This window comes from Emydura macquarii, unplaced genomic scaffold (assembly GCF_026122565.2).
Source record: "Emydura macquarii macquarii isolate MOO-44397 ecotype Brisbane River unplaced genomic scaffold, CSIRO-AGI_Emac_v2 contig_1027, whole genome shotgun sequence".
Taxonomy (NCBI): domain Eukaryota; kingdom Metazoa; phylum Chordata; order Testudines; family Chelidae; genus Emydura; species Emydura macquarii.
In genome coordinates, this window is record NW_027131164.1 from 4,409,489 (window position 1) to 4,436,213 (window position 26,725).

Below are 26,725 nucleotides of genomic sequence, written 5' to 3' on the forward strand. Positions count from 1 at the left end.
AGGTACATAAATGGCCCCAGCTCTGTAGTATCTCAGTCTTTAAGGTGTTTATGCTCAACATCCCTGTGAGGTAGGGAAGTGCTATTATCTCCATTTTACAGATGGGGAACGGAGGCACACAGAGATTGTGACTTGCCAGTGGTCACACAGGAAGTTTGGGGCTGAGCACGGTACTGAGCAGGTCACCAGCTAGCACCCTAACCACAGGTCCATCCCCCCATTCCAGTGTATTTTAGAGCTCTTACCACTAGCATCTGAGCACCAAAACACAAACTGAATTGGTTGCCATTTCAAATTGTTTAGCAAGCTGTCTAGCAATTGTTTCCTCATCAATTCCCATCAGTGCTGGACGTTTCCAAACCAGGCCGTGATTAAACATTACATATTGATTTTGTGTGGTCATCTAAAGTGCATCCTTTGCCGTTGCTAAGAGATGAAGCGACAACAGGAACGTACTGTTCACCAGGCCGTATGTTTTGTTGATGACAAACTCTTGTGAATAGTAACTGGACTCTGCTTACTCTGTGTGTGTGTGTGTGGTGGGTGGCAGTAATCTGGTGCGTATTTTACAGAGCTTTTCAATGTGGTTGGAATGCACTTGTAAGCTCTTTGACTTTATTTCCTTGTTTGTTTGGGTTATTTTTACAGTAATGGCATCTTAAATGCTAATTGACTGAAACCTGACCTTGTACTGGGTAAAGAAGAGGAGCAGATCTGTTAGTGCAAAAGGCGTCCATTGGGGCTGCACTTGGTACCTTGCGAGGACATGTCTTTTCAGGTTGTAGGTCCAAAATCAGGAGATTCCATGCAAATGATTTGATGCCCTAACGAATAGGCACTCCCTTGTTTTTGAATTAAATTCTCTCAAAGATTTCCTCCCATTCTCCCTTTTTCTCTGGCTCCCCACATGCTGCCTTCTCTCTTCAGTTTTTCGCTTTGTTACCTCAGGCTGCCCTGCTGTGATGTGCCGGACCTGGTAATAACTGGGAAGGCTGCCTTAAAGCTTCTGCTAATACAGAACACAGCTGCCCATCTTCTGAGAGGGTTGGTGGGTTGCGAGTGTGTCACCGTTGTGCTTCTCGCTCTGCCATGGATGCCACTAAATGCTTGAGTGAGATTGCTGCAGCGACTAAAAGGATGTGGGATCATGGGCCTGCTTCTTCCTCAGCCAAAGTGGTGTAGGTACTGGAGAAGGCCCCCAATGTTGTATGCCCACTGACTGGGGTGACTGTGCTGTGATAAAGTGTCTGCCAGCTTCTCTGCACAGGCCAAAAAGTGGAAGCCACTGGCTGGGGAATGAGGCTTACAGGGATTTTTTAAAACACGGCAGATTGAACTAGTGTCTGCAGCATGGCCAAATGGATCCATGCAACACTATGGATGGACAGGATGGCTTACCGTTCGCTGGATATCAAGCCTTTCCCTTCCTCTCACCTGTATTTCAGGGGTACTGAAATGTGTGCAGGGGTCTACCATTCTTATTCCCTGAGGATTGAAAAGTCCTGAAAAGAAGATGTGTTAATAGTATAGTTTTTAATATACATTTTGCTTCCATTTTCGGCTGAATTCCTTGATAATTCTTGGAAAATAAGAAATAGTGGCTGAATTTCTTTTTTGTTTCTTGTACTTTTAGATCTAAAAAACCTAAGAAGCCCGCACCTCCTGCAGCCAAGAAAGACAAGCCCAAGTTAACCATTTTTGATGAGGAAGTAGATCCTGATGAAGGATTATTTGGCCCAGTAAAAGATTTTTCATCTTCCAGGTCCAAGAAGCACTCGTCAGCCAAAGAGAGTAAATATGTTCGATTTTCAGTTCTGTACAGTTAGGTTGTATTCCCTAAAGCGTCTATAAGACTCTTGTATTTAAAATGGAATGGGGCATTGCATGAACCTTTGTTTTTGACTTAGGAATTTTGGGTCAGGCCTTCAGCTGGTTTAAATCAGCTAGAGGGGGAAATAAACATGGCTCGCAGTTGCAAAAGCCGTACTCTCTTGGAATTTGGATTCTCAGTTGTTATGGAGCTGTAGTTTTTGTCTAGCTTATGTGGGTGGGTGAGTAGACCCAGTAGCTCCTGCTAGTGCAATATATCAAAAATGTATTTCCTAGTACTTTATGGATTTTTATATGGAAGGCTTTGTATGAAAACACATTTTCTGCAGGACTTCCTTTCAGCGATGCAGCTTGATTCCCCTGCTAACAGTCATGTTAGTGATGTAGTGGAAGCTTGACTAAAGCTTTCTGATGATTCAATCTTCAGATCTGAAATTATTTGAAGATCCAGACCTCGGCGGGATGGTTAAACTAGGCGACTCACTACTGTTGCCAACTGCCTGTGAGAGCAAGGATTATGCGCTAAGCACAAGCCTCAAAGAGGACGCTGAGGAACTATTGAGGTATTCATATAAAACAATCTTGTGGTAATAATGTACACCAGGCATTCTTGAGCAAAAGCAATTTAGATCCTAAGGCCACAAACTCCAGGACAAAATTAAAAAACATTCTGTGCTGAAAGTGGATTGACATTCAGACTAACCAAGGAAAGGGCAGGCCCTGGTTTAAAAGCTTGAAAATCAAACACAAAACATCTTTATTGAAGTTGAACAATAACGACGATGGGCACTGACAAACCGTAGCACCCTTACTTTTGCAGGGTGCTTTACAAGTAATCCTCGGGAGGGTAGATGGATAGGATCTCCATTTTCCAAATGTGGAAATGAAGGCAGAGGAGGGTCTTGTCCAAGGGCATAGATGAACTCATTTTCAGAACTGAAATAAGCATTCAGGAGCTCCTGGCTCTGAGGCCACGCACAAACCACTAGATTATGCTGCCTCTTTGTTTAAATAGTGTCTCTTATGACGTTTGTTTACATTTTAATTAGAAGTATGCAAGATACAAAATACCCACATTTCAGGATTATCAGGAGGCTCTGAGGTAGGAGGAAACATTCATCAGTATGCCCTCACTCTATCTAAGGTACTTAATATGGCCCCCGTTACCACAGTATCTGAGTACCTTTCAATGTAATGTATTTATCTACACAATACTCCTGTTAAGGTCATTCCCATATTATAAACAGGGAACTAAGGCTCAGAGAAAATAAGGTCACACAGGAAGTGTGTGGCAGTGCAGGGGGTTGAATGTGGGTCACCTGAGTCCCACGCTAATACCCTAGCTGCAGGACCACCTTTCCTCTCATGCTATTAGTTACCATCCAGCTTTTTAGTATTCTACTTTAGTAACCAGTCCTAAATGGAGATGAAAAATTCTGATGTGTGTTCTTAATCCCTTGGAGCTGGTAGTTTTGCAGCTTCTATTGTTTATAGAAAATGCCTTAGTACTAACATATCACAGCAAGAATCCGTGACTTAATTTATACGGAGGTTAAGTTAGGTTATATGCCATCTCCTCTTACACTTTGGAGGCGAATCTGATATTTACAAGACATGATGTGGCAAGACATAACTCAATTTACTGAGGTGGCACATTGGGAATGAACATGCACGTTCACAGCGCTTCATGTCTGCTTTATCCTGTGCTAATTGTTGATACTGGACACTTAGTGATCAGTGTGAATACCAGTGAGACACGGTATGCCCGATTTACAGATCAATAAGGTTTAATGTGCAAGGTTTTTTATAGATATACTAGTTGAATACAAAGCCTAAAATTAACTGCAATATATCATACTCGCTAAGCCTGGAGAGTTAAGCAGTCACTCAGAAGGCTGTATACAGGAATGGCTTTCTTCAGGGGCCCTGCTAGGAAGTTAGTGGATCCTCTGGTCTGACCAGCAGCACCTCCCGTGGAGTCAGGTGTTGATGGAGCGCACCCCTTTGTCTAAATAGTGACTTCTTATACCCTTCCATAACCAGCTTTCACCTAATTACCTTTCTACTCATTATGATATATGCTAATTACCTACATTGGGTTTTTACCCTTAACTACATTCCATTCTCACCATGATAATTGGGGTCGTCAAAACAACATCTGGTGATAGGAGGGGCGGTGTAAAAATATGCCCGTTGGCAATAAAAAAGTGTACCCCCAGACGTTCAAGGATAACTTCTTGTTCCCATCGCCGTTATCTATGTGCGGCTGCAAGCATACATATTGTGTATTTTGTCTTGTGTGCCGTGGTATGCAGAAACTGAAACATCTGCAAGGTTACTCAGTAGTCCTATTCATCTCTACCAACCAGAAGATGTCATGCTACAGGGGTCAAAATAGCGAAGCAAGCAACTGAAACTATGCTAGGCCTGTAGGACAGGGGTCAAGCAACTCAAATTGTACTGGGCCTCCAACACTAGTAATCTAGGCATAAAATGCTTGGCCCAAATTGTTCATATGACTAGAACAAAAGTGCCTTATTTAGTGCAATTAGCCATGAAAGCAGTGGAAAGAACCTGACCATTTGTCATAGTAATGTGTTTCAAATTATGCAGTCGTCCTTGCTCAGTCACAGTGAAAGAGGCCCCTGAAGCCTGCTTTTTGACTGGCAGGTCCTCCCGTTATATAGATTTGGTGTTGAAGAAGATAGTGGCAGTTGATCAATTGCCAGAGCGGACGATAATGAAAAAGAGGGAGAAGATACCATGTTCTTTAAGTTTTGACTGTTTTTCCCCTCCTCCGGAATTGTCACAGTGCCAGCATCAATGCCTCCAGCAGCTGGCAATCACCAACATTTGGTTGGAAATGAGAAGGTGTAGCCCAGCAGTAAATCAAGTGTAGGACCCATCTGGAGAACGGCATGGGGAATCATTCTTGCTCTCAAGACAAATCTCATGCCTGATAGGAGTGTAGAAAGATAGAGTGCCTTGCGGACATTACAGAGAGCAGGTGAACTGAACTGGGAGAATAATAGGAGTAAGGAAAAGCTACTGGAGGAAGAGAGATAATGAAGGACAGAAATTAGGAGAGGATCTGGAAAACATGGGACATGGGGAGAAAGAAATGTTAGACTCTGATTGTAGACATGATGGGAAGCAAAATAGAACAGGGATGATGTGAGGAGACAGAGAGAAATTCCTGCTGGCTTAAAACCTACTGGAATTCTTCTTTTAGCCCCAAGGAGATTTACTGGGGAATCCAGAATCCTTGCAGCTAACTTTCACAAGTATCCACTTGTGATTCTGAGTGTGACAGGTTTTCCAAGGATGCAACCTAGACTCTGGGACCACTGAGCCCTCTGACCCTCCAGTGAGGAATCCCTCTCACACTGTGATGCTGTGTCAAGCCACAAACCTCTGGCGATTACTGCACTTACACAGACATCCACAGGCAGGGACACACCCAACTGTGTTACATGAATGATTTCGCAGCCACACATGAACCATCTGTAGGAAGGCTCCAGCTGCTTCCCCCTCACCCCCAGCTCCCCAGACTTGCACCCTAGAACTTTACCATCTGGCACTGGTCAGAAGTCTGGCCAGTGTGATTTCATTTCCCAGTCTGCCCCTCCCTCAATGTGGAGAGGACACACACCAGCCCTTGTAAACTGAGTGGAGGTTTTCCAAGCACTTCAACCAAAACACAATAATTTAGGTAAAATATGAAACAGATTTATGAACTATAGAAAGATAGATTTTAAGTGATTATAAGTAGCAGGCATAGAGATCAGAGTTGGTTATTTAGACTTGCAAATTTATTTTTGTTTCTTAAATTCTACAAACTAAACAGGATTTAAATCAAGCAGTGTCTCACCCTGACAGGTGGTAGAAGCAGGTTACAGATATTCAGTACACAGGCTGGAACTGCCTTCCAGCCCAGGACCATCCTTCCCCAGTTCAAAGTCTTTGTCCTCCAGACGGGTCTTCCAGGTGTGGAGGGGGAGGCAGGGAGACCAAGTGATGATGTTACTTACCCTCTTTTATAGATTCTTCCTGTTTTCTGGGAAGATTTTTTGCTGTGACGTGGGGTCTGCCCCCATTAGTTAAACAGTGTCCATTGTCTATGTACTCTGTGAAGTCTTAATTGTATACAGTTCCTGAGATAGTGGATTATTTCCTTGGGTGTTAGTAAGCCATTAATGCTGTCTGACTACTCTACCATTCTTATACCCAAAAGGCTGATTGTGGGCGTTCTCAACCTCACAACATGTTTCAATAACACAAACATAGCAAAACTTCATAACTTCACATATAATGAAAGAGGGGGGATTTGATAGCAGCCTTTAACTACCTGAAAGGGGGTTCCAGGGAGAATGGAGCTAGGCTGTTCTCAATGGCAGTAGATGACAGAACAAGGAGCAGTGGTCTCAAGTTGCAGTGGGGGAGATCTAGGTTGGATATTAGGAAAAAAAATTTCGCTAGGAGGGTGGTGAAGCACTGGAATAGGTTACCGAGGGAGGTGGTGGAATCTCCATCTTTAGAGGTTTTTAAGCTGCGGCATGACAAAGCCCTAGTTGGGATGATTTAGCAGAGGTTAGTCCTGCTTTGAGCAAGGGGTTGGACAAGATGACGACCTGAGGTCCCTTCCAACTCTAATCTTCTAATATCTGTGATTCTATTATTCTAATGATAGTGCATACAATTCAAGAGGATATTAATGTTCAAGACTGTTAAAATGATACCTCATAAGGCATACTTTGTACAAAACATATCGTAATTAGATGACGGTGGTGAATATGGGAGTTCCAGGGCACTCCTTTGAGGTACAGAGTGCCACAATGGGTACCTCCATATTTGGTGCCCAACTACTGACACTTGTGGCCTGATTTCCAGAAGTACAGTTTATCTACAGCTCCTATTGCATTCCACTGCGGCTCATGGCACTTCTGAAAATCCAGCCCCAAGTTGTCTCAAGTTGGGCACCCAAAACTGGGGTACCTAACAGCAGTGGGTTTGATTTTTTTTGTTTTGGATAATGTTTGCGACTAAGGTGCCAATATGTATGTAAAGACCTAACAAAGGGTGAAATACTGAATTATTTAAACACCAAAGTCCAGAGACCGCTCTGTGTACAAGTGGTCTTAAACTCACTCCCCATCCCACCCCCTTAGTTCCAGAATTCCAGTCAGCCTGTTACCCACTCACTCTGGGGCCCTTCTGTAGGCTCAAGGTGTAACCTGGTTAATTTAGACACTTCCACCCTTACGCGGTTCCTAGGGCTCAGGGTGTAATCTTCTGTGGGTTTGCGAGGCCTTTTACCAGTGAAAGAGCCTTACACAGTAATATCCTTAACCTTCATTTATTAACAGTTATCAAAACAGCATACACCTGCTAAGCATACAATGCTCACCACTCTCAATAAGGCTGACAAAATTTTCTCAATGGCCAGTCAAGATTAGATCGTCCAGAGCTCCAGCTTCTGCATGGTGTGATTGGCAGTGTATTGTGGTCTGACAGCTCTGATCTTGGGCTGTGTCCTGGAGTTAGGTTCCGAAGAACTTCCTTTTGGACCCAAGTTTATATAGTTAAACTTGAGCCCTGCTTAGCTGTACCTAAACCAATCATTTTAAACTAAAGTACCACAAAACAGTATTTTTCACCAATCCTAGCCCATTACGAAACAGTTCTTTAACCAATCATACCCCCCCAAACCTTAGTTGATTTAAATCTTGCAAAATTGTTTGTCTGTTGCATAACTAATCAAAGAATCAGACAGAAACCATACAGATAAACAATAGAGAAGTAGGGACCATAAAGGCAAAACAATAAAGAAGTATAGATTTCACAATCACAACTGTTAAGTGATTCCTTGCCAGATAGAATGCTATCAAACAACATTTTCTTTAAACATCTGAAGATCTGTTTTTTTATCTGCTGCTGGTGGGTACTATTTGGTCAGGAGTGCCTCCTTTAACAGCCAGATATTACATTGGTTTGATGTAATTTAGATGGAATGTGTGGATGTGACTGCTTCTTAGCTCATGGTTGTTACTGTCCTACTATGGCAGCTGCTGTTTACTACAGAAAAAGGCTTCCGAATTTACAGTTCCCTCCTTAATGACACTTTTACCAAAGCCATCATTACTATTACAGGAGTCCAGTACTCAGACTTGTTGAGCATGGGCTTGCCTCCAGGGTATAATTAACAAATGCCTTATTTGAATGTGTATGCCATCTTCCTGTATTCTCCGAACAGTTCTCTTTGTCCAGCAAGCCAAAGCTATTATGCTTACTAATAAAGCCAATTGGATTCCAATGATCACCACAGTGGGGTGAACCATTATATTTAGCATACCAGTTGCAGGAGGTGACCTTCCTTATAGTATTCCCCACCAAGAGTGGTGTCCTGCACCTGCAATAGTTTTCAGCATTTGGCTGATTTTTGTATTATCATGTTGTACTTCAATACATATTTGCATTCCTGCCTGTGCAACATATTGTAAATGTGAATATAACATAGCATTGGACCAACAATTTCCTTATCATAGTCATATTCATGCCTAAAATTACAGGTGTTTTATTATGATACAGCTGTGATATACTTTCAGTAGTTTACAGTCCATACAGGTACATGGTACTCAAAATTAAAACATACGATATTTGTAATTTTGCAAAAAATCTATTAACTAAATAAGTCATAAAATACAATTCTTTATCATCTACAGTTGGACAATGACTCCTAACACAAACACATCCCCTTCTTGCATACACAACAGCTGACTTTTGTTTAGTGAATATATCAAACATTCCTCTTTGGGCCTTTTGTCTTTTACATAAAAATATTAATCTCTTTCTTGTAAATTTGGATCCTCACACACACACACTCCAAATTTTCATTTACTGAAACATGTAAATGATTTTCCATTGCTGATGTTCTTTATATGCCCAGGAATGATGATCAGCAGAATACATAACATTTTTTGTTAGCTGGATTTCCACACCTACTACTGGATATATATAAATAGTTAGACTGGGGTGTACAGTAATGACGTGCACGTAGAATCATTTGGCCTTCGTTCAGTATAAAGTTCACCAGTTTTCACCATGCCATTCATTGTCTCTCCCCTTCTGTAACATTTTTCCACAACAACATTTTTATTTCCAAAGGCAAGTTTCCTTGCATGCCTTCCCAGATCATTTGGATGACCAATTGCTGACTTATTTCCTGGGCCAGCCTAATGCTAAGGACACATTCCCTTGTATTATTTCCATGCATCATTGAGGTTTTGGTGGTTTGGTGGTTCCTGAAGGGTCATAATTTGAGCCTTCTTGCTTACAGGAATTTACCTGCTGGCCAGGTGTGTCCCATTATCTACAGCCCCTTTGTGCTATCATCTATGGACAGTTCTCTCCTTTCCCTATCAGCTAAGTAATTTGCATCAACATAGACACCAATGGTTTTTAGTTTTTCCTTTGAGATTTAGAAAAAACCCATTTAACAGAGCCTAAACGCAGTGCCTAAAACCATCTGTGTGATCCTTGTAAAGAAAAATGGAGCAAAGGAAGCCTGAAATCATGTCATCTTCGTAACCTAAGTGAAGTCCTGAAGTCAAGATCCTTGCAAACAGCTTGATTCAGATCAACAGATGCATTTCGTGTAGGATAGTATGATTAAAGGATATACTGTACTAAGTACTAACATAAGTGAAGCATGACTGTATTCTAAAACTCTGAATACAAACACAACGTCCTGATATTCCCCTCCTCTGGTAATAACCACTAGCTGAGATGATGTGGAGAACAGCTCACATGCATGCCGAGTAGTGGAGTACTCAAGACAATGCCAGTACATGCCTATTTATCTGAGATTAGATTTTAGCCCTAAACTGACATGTTGTACAGCTTGGGGTCTGAGCTCCTGTGAACATCAGGAGATTTAGCCACGTAACTTTTCCATGAGTCAAGAGAACAGCAGATCCTTTGTTTACGCTTTGTTGTATTAGGTGAATAAACCTAATGTCCTCTGTATATGTATATAACTAAATGGACTCCATTGGGAATCCCCCTTTGAGGTTTCTGAGGCCTGCAGTTTCTTTCCCACAAGAATTCTGTGTCACTGTCAGATTATTGTTCATATGGAAAATGATGATGATTCAAAGAGATCAATAGCTCCAGTCCCACTGGGGGCTTTGGTCCCAGAGGGCAGCCGCTGCTTTCTCCTCCTGTGTAGCAGTAGCTCCTTTCACAGGCCTCCAATCTCTCCCATGCATTGAAGAATCCAGAGGTCTGTAGAAAGAGCTGGAGAGGAGGAGATGGAGAAAGAGGCTGCGCCATGTGGCCACTGGAAGGTATACCATGAATCACAGTTTGGGGGTGCCTTTGTGTATGTTTTCGTCTCTCCCTTTGGCTCATGTAGATTGAAAACTGAATCCCAGCCACCACCGACAGTTGGAGAGCGTCCCCTGCACCTTTGGGTTGCGTACAAGCAAGTGGCTGTAGATGGTTCATATGTTGGTTAGACATTCTCTGGGATCTGCCGCTGGGGGTTCTTTCCTTTTTGTTTCTCCTGAAAATGTTGTCAGGATGCTTACTGCGGGAGAGAGGCAGCCATCTGAGTATTCTGAATCCCCCTAAACTCTGTTCATTGTATTTCCTGTCTCTCTTGGTGGTGTGTGTTTGACTGACTGTGTATGTGTATAAAGATGAGAGGCTCTCCTATGCTGATAGCCTTAACCCTTCTTTGAGCCTACACAACTGCCAGTTTTCACCATAGCAGGACATGGCCAGGGTCTCTGAGAACAATGTTTCTCAACCCTTTTGATGCCAAGGGCCGGCTTGCTGCTTTTCTAAACTGTGTCAGGGAGACCTCAGGGACTGGCACCGGTCCATGGACCGTTCTTTGAGTAACACTGTCTTAGAGTATGTTTGTGCTGCGATAAAAAACCCACAGCACTGAGTCTCAGAGCTTGAACCAGCTGTCTGAAGCTTGTAAGACGCAGCTTTCAAATTGCAGTGTAGATGTTTGAGCTCAGGCTGGAGCTCAGGCTCTGAGACCCAGCGACGGGGGAGGGTTTCGGAGTCCGGGCTGGGGACTCAAGCCCAAACATCAACACTGCAATTTTATAGCTCCACAGTCCAAGCCTGAGACAGCTGACCCGGGCCAGCTGCAGCTGTGCTGCGGGGGTTTTTTTATTGCAGTGGAGACATACCCTTAACATCTGCCATCTCTTTGAGAAATTAGTGCTTCAGTGACTGCACTACTGGCGCATTTTGTCCTTTGTACATAGTGCATTAATAGTGAAGTAAACCCAGGCACTGGAATAGGGAAAGACACAGAGGGTAGGATTTTCAAAAGCGCTCACCATTGGGCTAACTCTGTTCGAAATGAAGTAATTAATAACGCTCCTGTTGATTTCAGTGGGAGCAGAGTTAGGGCAGTGTTTGAAGGATTTCCCTAAAACGTTTAAATTACTGATATAAGTTAACTTCCCACTCACCCGGTGTGGTGCCCTAGGCAGCTCAGCAATTCGCTAGCTCTGGTTTAAAAAAAAAAGAGAAAGAAAAGCGGGGGGGGATTTTTCACCAAAAAATTATGAAAAATGTCTCTTTTTTTGTTGAAAAGTGATAAACCAGCTGTTCAGTTTGTCTCCATTGTTTCATGCAGGGGTTGGTGATATGTCACAACATCTTGTGCTGGCTCCGGAGCAGGGCTAGTGGTTTGCCACAGAAATGTTTGCAAAAAATCATGACTGAGTCATGGCAAACGTTGATAAAATCATGGACTTGACTCTTCCAGGGGTCCCTCCCCCATAGTGACTTATGTTGTCCTTGTCTCCCATGCTCCCCATCCTCTCTTATCGTTATTTATTTAGCAGTGACAATGCCTCAGTCGTTGCAGGACATAAAAATCATCAGCTTCCGCCCTGATGTGCTTACCATCCTGCTTCCCTTTGAAAGTGGAGCAGAGACCTCTTTCCAGCCACCTGAGCTTGAGGTAGGAGCAACAACAGAGCCTCCTCTTCCTTCAGTGGGCCAGGGATGTGGGGGAGATGAGAGGGAGGCAGCTCTTCAGCCTTCTGTAGAGGGCCTCGTAGTAAGAAGGCAGTTGGTGGATTCTAAAAAAGCACCAGAAGGAGGTGGGGTGAGGAGGAGGGGTGAGGTCCCAGAGAACTGGAGAAGGGCAAACACAGTATTTATCTTTTAAAAGGGCACAAAGAGGACCTGTGGAGTTATAGACCAGTCAGCTTAACTTGGATATCTGGAAAGATACTGGAACAAATGATTAAACAATCCATTTTTTAGCATCTAGAAGATAATAGGGTGATAAGGAATTGCCAGTTTGCTAATAGCCATTTGTCAAGAAAAAGTCATACCAAATGAAGCTAATTTCCTTCTTTGTCAGGGTTACAGGTCTAGTGGATGGGAAGAAGCAGTAGATGTGACGTATCTTAATTTTAGTAAGGCTTTTGATACAGTCCCACATGACATTCTCATAAGCAAACTAGGGAAACATGGTCTAGATGGAATGACTATAAAGTGGGTACACAACTGGACAACCATACTCAAAGAATAGTTATCAGTGGTTTGCTGTCAACCTGGGAGGGTATACTGGGGTCAGTCTTAGGTGTGGTACTACTCACCATTTTCATTAATCACTTTGATAATGGAGTGAAGAGTATGCTTATGAAATTTGCAGATGACATCAAAATGGAAGAGGTGCTAGCACTTTGGAGGACAGGATTAAAAATCAAAAGGACTTTGATATATTGGAGAATTGGTCTGAATTCAATAAAGACAAGTGCAAAGTATTTCACCTAGGAAGGAAAAAAATCAAATGCACAACTGCAAAATGGGGAATAACTGGGTGGTAGTACTGCTGAAAAGGATCGGGGGGTTATAGTGAATCACAAATGGAATATGAGTCAGCGATGTGGTGCAGTTGTGAAAAGGGCTAATGTCATTCTGGGAAGTGTTAATAGGAGAGCCATAGGTAAAATATGGGAGGTAATTGTTCCACTCCACTCGGTACTGGCGAGGTCTCAGCTGGAGTTCTGTGTCCAGTTCTGGGCATCACACTTTAAGAAAGAGAGAGAGTCCAGAGGAGAGCAACAAAAATGAAAAGGTTTAGAAAACACTAACTCCCGGTGTGAAAGAATTCCATTACAGACGACAAATGGTTCTGTAAAGTATGTGTGGGCTGTTTGTCACAACATAAGGGAGCATTTATAATCTCTCCTCCCAACGGCACAAACTGAAGACTCCACATTTTCTCTGAAAACATGTTAAAAATGAAATAGGAAAAATTATTATAAACAAAGCCGGGCACTTTATATTAGCGACGGGTGAACTTAAAAAGGATCAGCAGCTCCATGTAGATAATTATCCACACACCCCGAGGGTTTTGCTTTGCCACAGAATCCTCGGGTCCACTCAAACACAGCTTCTCCCTACCGTGCATATTTGTTGCTCCTGCTAAAGGGCCTCCTTTGACGTCCGCTTTCCTGGTCTCTTGGCAAGTTTATGTGATGGTGATGGGGAACTTGGATGAGGTTCCTCCCTCTGGGTTCTGGCACTGTGGCTCCATTCATTCTTTCCTACCTAATCAGGGTTGCCATAGTACATACACTCCAAGTGCATTGAAGGCCTTAAACGTTATAACCCCAGGATCCTGCAGGGCACTGCACTCTGGTAGCCCCAGAATGTACAGGCCAATGACTGGAACTGCTGTGACCAGATCCAGCAATAAGATATAGTCCCACCTTGCCCAGCTGCCACCATCAAAGAGGGAAGAAGGTCATCCTCTCCCTTCTGGAAGACGTGCTGCAAGAGATGAAAGGCTGTAGCATGCCCCATGATTCATCCCCCTCCAGCACGAGAGCCTGGGCTCTTTCCCTCTGCCATCATGGACAATCCTATACGGTGATACAAGATTGCTGCTTTATGGGTGCAGATGGGTTGGGTGGAATTTACTGAACCCACTTTCTTAGTATTAGGTTTGGGGGTGGATCTAGGTCCAGTTGCTGTTTATAATACCCAGCACCTACAGTTTTCATCCCATTTATCCATCATTCTGCTACTTGACGCTATGGCTCTTTCCATTTCATATTAAAATTCACAGGATTGTTTTAATGTTTCCTTTTGGTTCTCTTCACTGCTTTCATGTCAGTCTAATAACTCTTCATCTGGTTTAGTGTTCCATTTTACACAAGTAGTGGTAGTAGGCTTGCATGCCAAGCCATGCTTGATTTTTGCCATTACAACTTTCAAGCTATGGTATCTCAGGTCCTGCTTGTTTCCTCCATCAGCCTAGTGACTCGTTCTGCAGATGTGCAAATTTTTCATTCACCAGGCAAAGTGTGGCGCCGTGTTAATGCAATCAACTTCCTGTGCCTCATTAATCTAAATTGTGACTGTCCAGTGTGACAAATAATGTTTTTGATTATAAAAAAACCCACAGTAAGTTTTCCTGAGAATGCTGCATCCGGATTGTGGCCTGAAGAGTTACATACATAATAGCACACCATGGAGGTGAAATAATTATCCACGTCATTGGATCAATCAGTTAGGAGTAATTCAGTTGGTTTCACTTTTTGTGATTAAATATGGGATTGGGTTAGAAGAAAGAGTAAGGAGAAGGGGAGAGAGAGAAAGAGAGAGAGAGTGATTGTTCTTACGATGCTGTTTAAAAGTTCAAGAGTAGTTTGAGACTTGTTTGAGATTTCCTCTTTTGCGTGAGTTGATTGTACCCTGCCAAGGTGATGGATTTGGTCTTGTGCTTTAGGCCTTTCTTGTCGCTGACTCCAATGGGTTCTGTTTTGCTACCCTGCTCAACCTGTGTAGCTTCATAATGCCTAGGTTTTTTCCAGTGGAAGGTTTACCATTGGATAACTGCTATCCTCAAAACTGAGGGAATGAATGTAACCTTCATCCAGAGTGCCATTTGCACTCTGTAGGTGAATCCACCTACAGATAGGATCTGTGTGAGACAGCTGCTCCAGCCCCTCAGGCCGTGAAGCATGCTCTCCATGAAAACTAGCAGCCACACTCAGGGAGGGGTCCTGTGAAAGGGAGCAGGGAGACTAGTTTAACTCTAGCTTCCTCTTCCTTGTCTGGGGAAGGGTTTTTTTAAATGGCTGCCAGGTGGATTGCAAGGAAGAATACAGGGAAGTTTGGGGGCCTGTAGGACTCATGGAATTGAGGTGAACCCAAGCTTAAGAGAGAGTTTTTACTTCTTTGTTGTGACGCTGAGCCCTGAGGAGAAGATCTTACTGGCTGCAATTGCTTTTCTAATCTTTTTAATGAGAGTACACCGTGTTATCCCTTTTGACCGAATGGGTGGCCAAAAATTCAGGGCCTTGTAGGTTGTAGGAGAACTTGGTGATGGAGTTAGCAATTTTGTTTATTTGCAAATCATGTACAAAGTCCTTTTTCCTTGGACACAGGATGAATCAAACAGGAAATGGTTTCCTTGCTCACAGCTCCAAGCCTTTTTCAGCCAGCACTGGTCCAAAACCTCTCTAGGCTTCTCTCAGAGCCACACACTGTGCTTATCCAGGCTCTATCTACACCTTCTTGGCTTGTCTCCAACCCTTGCACACCCCTGTTCAAACAGTACCCAGCAAAGCCCTTCCGTGCATATAGTTCAAATTCCTGAGTCGCTTTGGATGTGCCTTTGGGTGGTGATATGGGCCTTTGTTTTGGTTTGGAGACCACTGTTATTTCATAAAAGAGCTAAACTGTTTCTGCTATCTTAAACTAAAGGTAGCAGTTAAACCCACTGGACTAAACAAGGTTTAACCCATTCTATAACAATACCCTTAATTTAACAGACTGGCATCCCCAGAAGAGGATTAAGGGGGCCTTTCAGTGGTGCTTAGAATAATTCAGTTAGTTTGCTCATTTCTATAGTTCCTGTTTCCATAGCATCTAGGACCTATAATTATAAACAGTTGAAGGGCAAGAAGAATACCAGTTATATTTGACTACTCTTCCCCCCCACCCCCCAGCCTGTTCTTGAAAATCAACTGCAACCACAAAGTGGTCATGACCTTTTTATTAAAAAAAAAATACTGTCATATATTTGATACCCTGGCTCTGCATAGCTCTCCATGAACATGTCCCCTGTCCTGAAAAGCTTTAAAATCTAAGGCAGACAAGCGAAACAAATACAAAGACCTGGAAAGAGGTCAGGTAAGAGAGGCCGTGCGGTTTATTAAGAGAACGTAGGAGGGTTTGCTCGAAGAGGTGGGGATAGGGGAGGGATGTGGAAGAACAGAAAGGGTGTGATGGGGGAAGCCGAAGTGAAAGTGCCAAACCAAGTGTGGGGGAAGGCAACAAGGGGAGTAGTGAAGTGAAAGGACTGGGAACAGGAGAGATGGGGGAATAAGAGCAGAGATGTGGGGCATGTCTACACTACCGTGGCAGAGCTACAACATAGAAATGTAGTGTAGACACTTCCTACATCAGTGGAAGGGGTTTTTCCATCAATATAGGTAATCCACCTCTCTGAGTCATGATAGCTAGGTTGATGGAAGAGTTCTTCCATCGGCCTTGCTGCATCTACAGTGGAGGTTAGGTTGACCTAACTAGGTTGCACAAGGTGCAAAAATTTTCACTGCCCTGAGCAACGTAGCTAGGTCGATCTAATATTTAGGTATAGACCAGGACGTAGATGGGGCAAGGTAGACAGTCTGTTCTCATGGATCTTCCAACACAATTTCCAGCTCAAAAAGATTCCCATAAGCTTTGGCTAAAGCATTCAACTTTTTGTTGCTTCTCTGATCCAAGTGGAAACATTTGTGGTTCTCTCACCGTTAACATAATTTTTTATTTTTTATTACAATAGTCTCTAGGGACCAACCAAAAATGGGGTCCCATTGTGCTAGGCATTGTACAAACATAGTAGTAGATGGTCTCTGCCCTGAAGAGCTTACAGTCTAAATAGACAAGACAGACCCCCAGGGTGGGGGGGAAAGGGCTATAACATACAAACAGACTGGTCAGTGTGATGGCAACATTATCTGTTTCTCTACATAAAATCCTTCTCCGCATCTCAATTTTAACATCACACAGCTGAATTTGTTATAAGCCTTTTCTTTTAATAGTAGATATTTTTTTGTTGCCTGCTGTGCTGGAAAATATGATATTTTCCATTACTACTTAGATTCTGCACTATACTTGAATCATCACATTATTATGACAAGAATTTCAAACAATACAGTGCTGCTTTTCCAAGAGAAATCAGACTTTTCTAGAATAATTCATTAGGGGGATTTCTGTGCCCCATAACCTTTTTTAAAAAATGTTTTCAATTTTTCTGTGAGGAGAGCTCTGTGCTGTTGCTAGGTTTCATTTTTCCCCCAGCTCTGAGTTAAATGTGGTGCTAGTTATGCATGAGAACAATTCGTTTTACTTGCCAAGAAATGTAAATCCTTGGTTCCACCTTGGCCTCAGGCATTTCACGTTGTTGTTTTTCAAAAGACAGTTGTGTCTTTCATAATCAAGCAACAAAGGATCAGACATTCTGACTTGCACAACAACACTGAAGGTGGTTTGTGAGACGGAGATCGCATGCCATGTACTATGCTCTCCGTTAAAGAGCTCTACCGAAAGATCTTTCAAAATCTCGGACAACTAGTTCCCAGACTTACTTGAAACTGAACTGTCCTCTGGTATTAGTTTTTTGGGGTTTTTTTTTGGAATTATTATTATTTCTATTAAGCAGCATTCAGAGGCCATATATTGTTTGGTGTTTTAGGACTGTGCAATGAGCGTTTTAGCTTCCGTGATTGAAACTAACTCAGAGTAAAGTGCAGCTTCAGAGGAGAGTCAGAATTTCAGAAAGTCCCAATAACCAACCGGGTTGACGCCCATGCATGTCACTGCCTTGTAAGTGACACAATGTCTGACCTTGGCAAATGCTACACTTAATGGAGAGCAAGGTAGGTGAGGTAATCGCTTTCATTGGACCAACTTCTGTGGGTGAAACAGACAAGCTTCCAAGCTACAGAGGAGGGGGACCTACAGGACCTGAAGAGGAGCTCTGTGTAACTTGAAAGCTTGTCTGTTTCACCCACAGAAGTTGGTGAAGCTGAGATTGGGGTACTGCTGGGTCCCCTTTACTCACCAAACTGGGTTGTCTCCCACACTACTTTGCTGGTGACAAGCAGCAAGCGTCTCCAGGTGCTGTTATCAATCAGCCCAACAGCAGGTGGAGTCCTACGCACGGCTAGATTGCATGAATGCTCTCAGAGCCACTCATGACTCTTACAGAGAGAGGCCCCAGCCAGTCCACCCCAGTTCTCGCGCCCTGCACCCTGAGGCTCCTCTGTCCTGCCCTGGTCAGAAGTCTGACCAGTAAGTTTATCACCCAGGTCGCCCTTCCCTTGGACTGAAGAAGACACATCAACTTATGTTAACTGAGTAAGGATTTTTCAAACACTTCACAGAACCACACTGCTTTAGTTAAGAATCTAAAACAGGTTTATTAACTACAGAAAGGTGGACTTTAAGTGAGCATAAGAAATCAGAAATAGGTACTAAAGGAAATAAAGATAAACACACAAACTCAATCTTAAACCTTTAACACTAGGCAGTATGACCCATCCGTGCCTAAGATAGCCCACCTGAAACTGCCAAGGGCAGGGCAGGCTGCAAAAGGAGGGCAGATTCTCCGAGCACCGGTGGGTGATACTGAAGTTAGATTCCGAACCATTCACGAACAGTGCTCCTGATTTCCCACACTGATTATCAAGAAGCTACAACAAGAAACACACAGCTCCCTGTATTGCCTTTCAGTCTCTGGCTCCCATTCTGCAACTAGGTCCAGTAAAGAGATTAAGTTATTTAAAACTCCATTCCCTTTACCAAAATATTCTCCTGATCCCCAAAGGGTCAGCCACATTACCAGACCAATATAAGTTTGGATCTTATCCAAAATATCACGCTGCCAGGCAATCCTTTAGTAATTAAACTAAAAGGTTTATTATAAAAGGAAAGAAACAAGATGAGAGATGTTAAATGGTCAAAGCAATCAGATACATACAAATGACTTCAAAGTCTATATATATATATATCAAGATTTTCAGCAGAATTATGGAGTTTGCAGGCTTGTACAACTCCTCTAGAATACATCCAGTACCTGGATGGGTCTCAGTCCTTTGTTTCACCGCTTCAGATGTAGAGTAGTTGATCCAGAAGTAGGTAGCAAGCAGGAATGAAGACAGAATGGAGAGGCATTTTATAGTTTAATTAGTTTCTGATGTGAGGCTTGTAATTCCTTTGTCCCAAATACAGCACACAGCACATGGCATGGAAAAGCCTCAGGCTCCCCTGTCCATAGGCATGGTCCTGGTGACTCATAAGATGTAGCCTTGGGTTCTTTCACTGGATTCATTGTACCTTTGGGTTCCCTTGATGGGCCATTAAGCAGGCTTAGTGCTGCTGCCATCCTGTCTGGGGGTGTCACCCAGTAGCACAGCACAAGTTTTTGGATACCGATATATCACACATATCCATAATTTACAGCACAAAGATGATACATACACCCAAACAATATGATCATACTTAGCAAATGATAACCTTTCCAGTGGTGCCTGACACAGCACATCTTGTAAGATGCATTGTAATTTTACAATATTGATATCAATAATATTATAAATGACCTCTCGTATCCCAGACTGCATCACAGGCAGTATCTAGATTAAGCATTTTTCTCACCCCACTTGATGTTCTAGTTCTCAGTATACAGGCTTCTCTCAAGCCTGGGTCCAGTCTCTTAGTGTTCCAGCATTCCTGTTGCTTTCAGCATGGATGGGGGAGGAGAAAGAACCAGGCCTGCAGTGCAGCCTCTGATCCTTCCTTTATATCTTCTGACCATGTGGCCACTAGACACTAGTCCAGGAATGTCCAGGTTGGCCCTGCTGTTCCACAAGGTTGGTCAATCCCTCCTGTGCAAGTGAGTAATAAAAATAAGCACTCTCTATTGTATAGTCTTGTGCAACTGTCATTGTATTGTAAATCCTTTGTTTACAACTCCGTTGTTGTCTGATGACTGCTGAGCCGCTCCTAGGTGGGGGTGGCTCCTCCGCTGTTACTAGCAAGCTTACAACATATTATAATAACAGCAAAATCTTATAACTTGATACCTATTTGCGATACGCATATTTTGGCAGTACAATGCGTTTTAGCAGATTATGGCCTTTCATTAGATATCTTACATGGCATGCTTAATGTGAGTTATTACAACTGCACAGAAATGATGAATAAGGGGTTGACAATATAATGCTTTGGGGTACAGTGCGTCAAAATTTCCTCGCACTCTTAGCCTTTTAGCCTAGGGAATAGTCTTTCAGGTGACATGGTAGCTGCTCAGTCCCATGAGAGATTTTAAAATTAGACTTGACAAAGCACCAGAGGGCATGCTGAACAAAACAGTGCTGGCTTGGCAGGTGGAAGCACTAAAGCCCTGATGCCCTTAAACTCATGCTTAATTCTAACATCTGGGGTTACTCATGTGCTTAAAGTTCAGCATGTGCTAAAGTGCTTGGCTGGATCATGCCCTAATAGTCCCGTTCCATCTCTGGCTTTTGTGATTGTTCTACCCTGAGTTGAACTGAAAGGGATTCTATTAAAAAAAACAGAGACCCCACCACACTACATGCTCGTCTCAGTAACCTTTCCTAATGTCACAGACCCTTCTGTTCTCACTGGTATTTAGAGGTATTTACTTCAGGTTATATCATCTGTATATTTGAAACCTAACTTGGCAAAGACTCGCGAGTTGATAGATAGCCAGTTAATCTTTATCTTTGGATATTTGTTCATGATGATTTTGAACTCTGGTTAGCTTAGTATTGACTAGAGACTAGACCATGGAAGTGGTGAACACTGCTGCCAATTTAATTAACTTTTCAGTAGCATGTCATCTATGTGACATCTGGGAATCCCAGTTTATGGCATCAACTGGTTTGCCTAGGAATGAGAGAGATCAAGCTGGATCTTTTGGTCCCTCTGATTCAGTGCAGATGAAAGATCTGCCGAAAAGTTGCAAATTCAGACAAGAGGCTGTTTCTTCTTTTAAATTTTCTTTTCAAAAGCTTCCTATGTTTGCTGTTTGAAGTTTCTTGCAATTCTTAATAATTTCTCTTCTGAACAGCTGGATGACTACAAATGTCTGAGAATATTTGCTATGTTAATAATTCAAACGATACTTTGCATCTTGAGCACAGGCACAACAAGGCTAGAGAGAAGTAGGGACTGGGGGAGGCAGCTGGCTAGACACCTGGCTAATGCTACTGAAACTGAGGTGAAACTGGCTTCACTAAAACTGCCTAGGAAACTAGGGGGAAAACTTTCAAAAGTACTTAAGTGACTTAGACACGGAAGTCCCACTGCCTTTTAGTGAGACTTAGGCTGCTAAGTGCTGGCCCAGATTTGTAAATGTATTTAGGTGTTGCCATGCTCAGTGTTGCAATGCCTAACTGATTTAGAAGCCAGATTTTGGCTTCCAAGTGCCTAAATCACTTCTGAAAGTGCTATTAAGCTCCTAAATCAGCTAGGCGTTGTGACGCTGAGCACAGCAATGCCTAAATATCTTAAAAATCTGACTATAAGTCACCCTTGAAAATGGGTTTTAGGCACCTAAATCGCTTGGATGCTTTTGAAAATTTTATCTTAGGACTTTTGATCAAAACCAGGACATCTGCTCACCCTGTGCCCATGTGCCTCCTGCAGTTGGAGGAAATAAATAGTGGAAGATACGCTTGCCAGTCCGAGTACATGATCCCTGATCTGTGCTCCAGAGGAAGGTGAAAAATCCCATGATCATTTCCAGATACTCCTGGAAGTCAATTCCTTGTCTGCCCTGAAGTTAGCAATGAGTTATACCCTGTGTTTGTGAGCAACACTCAACATGGTTAGTTAGATATTTTATATCATTTTTACCCTCATTACAGATTAACAACTGTGTTTTTGTCCATTTGCATGAGAGCTCAAACCCCTCTTGTTTGCACACGCAGTATATTAAGGTGTGTTGATTTGATTGAACACAGGAAAATATAATTCAATCCCTAATGAAAATAATTGGGACAAGCCTTGATGTACCAGATAGTCTTTTTCTCTCTCCTTTAAGTCTTTGTGGGTGTATATTTCTGGTTCATTTGTTATAATGTACTGTATAAACACAGGGCCTTTTTCCCTCATGGCCTAAGTAAATTCATGCAGAAAATGTATTCTTTAATTGTGGCTGGCTTTAGAGTTTAATTCAGTTAGAAATGCAAAAGAATAGTCATTGTGCCAGGGGATACATCTAGGAATATGACTCACCATGAGCCTAGCTGTCACATTATTACAGAAAACATGTGGACGTTGAGAAAAGGAATAGCAGGGCACATCCTGTGTAAACTTTACAGGAAATTTGCTGAGAATATTTTAAAGTCATTTGTGATAAAGCTTTTCCATTTTTATAATCTAAGATGAAGATAGTAAAACCCATCTCATGATAAATATTAGTTGTTGGTGGGTTGTTTTTGTGGTACTGCCCACAATGTGTGAGGTGGTTTTCAGACAGACAAGATGATATAACTCCTGACCTGAAGCTCACAATCTGAGGCCCTAGTCTGCAAACAACAATGTATGTGTTTGGCTAACGGATGGACAGACAGACAGACAGAGTGTAAAGGAAAGGGGATATGGTGTTTTTGAACTGGTGGATCTGCAGGCAGTACAGTCGGACATTTTATGTTGTTTCCTTTAGAAAAGGCAAACTAAAACTGATGTGCCTCTTTCTGCTAGTAGAAGTTCTTTGAGTTACCTGGTATTTTAAACAAATATTTATAGAATTGTAATCGTGATGGGAGCTGTGATGAGAGAAGCATCTCAAGTTTGTTGATTTTGATTTAATTTTTTTGTTATTGCCTGCGTGGGATAATGGTCATGGCGCTGAAGCGTAAGCAGAATAAACTGCTTCTGTGGTTCCGGAACACCTGAGCTTTGCTTTACATTTAGTTGTCTGCAACTAGCTCCTTTATTGCTTTGGTGTGCCTAGTAGAGACAATTATTAAATCTCTGCGAGAGGGCACCAGTCAATAAATATATAAGGGGTGAAATCCTGGTCCTGTTGAAGTCAGTGGGGCTTTTACCATTGATGTCAGTGAAGCCAGGATTTCACCCAGTGTACCCCAAAGCCACCAGCTAGCACAACAGGAATAGATACGTTGCTGGGGAAAATATGAACAACAAAGAATAAATAACATTACAAGGAGCAGAAATACCTGCTCGCTGATCCAAGATTCATTAAGGCCCAAATCCAGGGCCCTAATCACCACCCAACTAGCACAGAGCATGAAGAGGGGTAGAACTAAAAGGAACTTTTCCCACCCTAGGCAGTAAAGTGGCTGCAGAGCTGCTCCCTCAAAGCCATTCCAGCCACTGGTGCCAGAACATTAAGGGGAGGAACAGAGAATGCACACAGAGGTGAATATTCTGGTTTTGCCCCTTCCCTTATCCCCATCTCACTTGCTGCTCTCTGCATGTTGCTTTTGGGGAGCCATTGCTGCTGCAGAGGGGGGTGCAACCTATCAATATAGCCCTACCCAGTGCATGGCAGAACTTCCCCCATTCTGTTGCCAAGGGGAAGAGTCTCTCCAGCTGCAGCTTTCAGAAGGATCAAAGATGGGATTTTTCAAAGTGCTCAGCACTGACCCAGCTCCCACTGGAGTAAGTGGGAGTTTTACCATTGACTTCAATGGCAGCAGAGTTAGACCAGTGCAGAGTGCTTGATGCTATGTTGAAATCTCACACTAATGCCTCCGGCATTCAATCCAGCTGAACGAATACCATTTACAATATAAATGCCCTTCAGATGTTTCAATTTTTCCTTGTACATTTTGGGGTTATTTAAATATTATTTGATTGAAAAGTTACCATAACAAAGCATAGTGCACACAATTCAGAGGAGCCTTTTGTTTCATGGGAGCATGTATGAACTAGCCACTTCTAATTCTGTGGTTAACTTCTTCCAGATCAGCATTAGCTGCTGGATTTACAGGTCATCTTCATTTGAGAAGCAGAGCTGGCCAGGAAACCATTTTCCTGTCCTGTGAAAACTTTTGAAATTTCAAAAATATTTTCCCTTTCCAAATTGAGGCAAAAAATCAATCTCAATTTTTTGTGAAGGGGGGCCGGGGAATCAGTTTCAGTCAATGGAAAAGTTTAGTTTTGATTTAAATTATTATTTTGTACTTTTTTTTTTTTTTTTACTATAAATTAACTTACATTTCTAAATGAAAAGTCAGTTCAAACCAAAAACCAGAACTTTTCATTTAGCAAATGTTAAAATGAGACACTGTGACAATTTCAAACTTTTCAGAACTTTCAAAATGGGAAATTTGTTCCCTTTCCCATGATGTTTCTTTCAATGATTTGGCATTTTCTGAGGGAAAAATACTTGTTGTCAAAAAATTTCCAGCCAGCTGCAATAAGGAGTCACACGTGCATTTGTGTTTTTCTTTCCTTTCCTTAGAGTTGAAGAGGATTTAGAGAAGCTCTGGAAAGTGAGCCCCAAGCCAAAACCCAGGGTACCACCTAAACCGGCATTGCCTAAGAAGCCATTAATCACCACTAAGAACAATGTTAGTTCAGCCCCTCCAGCAAAGCCAAAAGAAGACAAGATTCAAACCATGGATGAGGTGGACATCCTCCAGTACATTCAGGAAAATGAATCTATCAGCAACCAAGACACGAGTCTCTTTTGAAGCATTTTTTTTTTTTTTTTTTTTGGTCTTCCAAGGCTGCCTTAACCAAGCACCCATTGACCTCTGTGAGGGAGGAAGGAGTTAGCTAAAATTCTTCATTGTCACTACATTTTTCAACTTGTCATGATTAGGAGAACAGCAAGTCTGATTATTTCTAAGTGGTAAAGAGGGTGTGTTCCTACCCAGTGCAGTTATAATCTAATGTTGCCTTATATTTTTAGGGTTTTTTTCAGAGGTGTAGAAAATATACAACACTATAGATTATGTGTCTTACAGTCATGTAAAATGATTGTAACATTAATATAGCACAGCTTTGGATAACTGATTACTAGACCAAAAGGGCCAGAGGAAACAGCATAGACTGCAAACATGAATACTCTGGGGCCCTTCCCTCCGTTAGCTGAATAAGAGACAATATATTTCAATTAACTGAAAATGTCGTCTTTTTTTCTCATGTCTGTCTTCATAGCAACCTGCCCTCCCTTGCTATCATTTCGGCGAGTTGCAGCCAGTTAATGCTTCTGTGGCTATACCTCCTTTGTAGCTCAGAAAGAGATTAAAATTCCATGTTGCCTGACAGTTTTTCCCCTATTCAGGCACTCATTGAGTTCCAGGGAAAGTTGTCCCTAACCCACAGTGTTGATATAGCCATATAGTGTCACTGTCTGGCCATTGGCTATTTAGATCCACAAATGCCAGCTCATGGGAGAGCCAGTACAATAATGAAACAAGACTAGACACTGAAAATCTATATACAGATTTTTTTAACTACTAATTGACAGCAGAAGGAACGTGGTGCAGATTTAGCAAATGACTGGAGCTGTATTTCAGGCCATCTCTAGATCCATGGACACTGAAATGTGTAGGAAGTTTGAATCTTTTTCCTGATCCAAACTTGAGGGCTTAGGCCAATCTCTGTATGTACCTGGGAATGGAATGACACTAGATGCCAGTCCCTCCGTTATCTGTTTCATTTTTATAGCCAAGCAAGAGCAGCTTTGGGGTGATAAAAGATGTTTTTTAAAAAAAATCACTAAATATTTTGGTGAAATTTTAGTGCCTGTGAAAAGTGAGAAATTAACCCAGCACCTCACTAGTTGCCTGCACTGCCCCTCCTATTCCAGGGCTAGGACTCTGTTCTTGAGTGTGCTGAATTATAATTTGGGCAAGAGTCTGTAATCTTAGTTGGACTACTGAACTCTTCTCACCTGTGAACTAAATCAGATTGGAGGCAAGGTCTCCAACGGTGAAATGCTAATATATTTAAGCCATGTTGCCATCCCCAAATCTGCCTTTTTAATGCATAACAGAATAAAAAGCTTATCAAGCACTCTAAAATATATTTTTTAATAATTACAATGTTCTCTATTAATAATGTTCTCTTTATTCCAATAGATAATGTTTTAAGTACATTTTTGGTTTAAATGAACAAAAAAAATCAGTATTAGATTTGAACCATGTAAAATAAGATTCACTATAATAAAATGAACTGCTAACCTGTAAGTACTGTTGTTCTTTATTATAACATAAAGTAAGGGTTGATGAGAGTTGGAAGTTGAGTTCTAACTAAGCTGTGAACAACACAGAAGTCTGTCTGTGGTTCCTATATGGCTGCCATTCGTATCTGAGCATCTCACAAGTTATGTATTTGACTTCAGAATACCCAGTAATGTAGAGAAGTGCTATTATCCCTGTTTTACACCTTGGGAATTGAGGCATCAAGAAGGAGTAAAAGACTTGGCAAAGGTCACGTAGGACTTGCAAGGTAGGGAATGGAACCCTGGTCCCAGGTTAACATGTTACTCCCTGGACCATCCTTTGGAATGAGCAGGAAAAATCCAGACTACATCAAGATGGATGTTGTGTGGCTTAAACCCCCTTTTTCTAATCTTTCTTCATCAGTACCTTGGAAACCAATAATCCTTGGTGCTGAGTATTAATTAGCTACTCCTTTCAAATGGTGGTGTTAGTGTGACTTTCACCCCCATGCAGAGGTCTGGGAGAGAGCCTATGCACTGCTTAAAACCCATTTTGAGGTTGGTTTATTAAAATGTATTTAAGTGGGACACAGGCATATGTGTATCCTTATAATGGGTATGGATTTCACCATTAATGAAAGGTGGCAGAGACCATGCTTTAGAGGT

General features: G+C 42.2%; 1 protein-coding gene across 1 annotated transcript in view; it reads left to right on the plus strand.

The window, feature by feature from the left end:
* HS1BP3 (HCLS1 binding protein 3) overlaps nt 1-26,100 on the plus strand; it is a 75,762-nt gene extending 49,662 nt beyond the window's left edge. Inside the window, exons 5-7 of the mRNA XM_067544715.1 lie at nt 1,634-1,791; nt 2,258-2,393; nt 24,350-26,100. Coding sequence (XP_067400816.1) covers nt 1,634-1,791; nt 2,258-2,393; nt 24,350-24,581 — 526 coding nt within the window. The 3' untranslated portion in view covers nt 24,582-26,100. The remainder of the gene's footprint in view (nt 1-1,633; nt 1,792-2,257; nt 2,394-24,349) is intronic.
* The last annotated feature ends 625 nt before the right edge of the window (nt 26,101-26,725 follow it).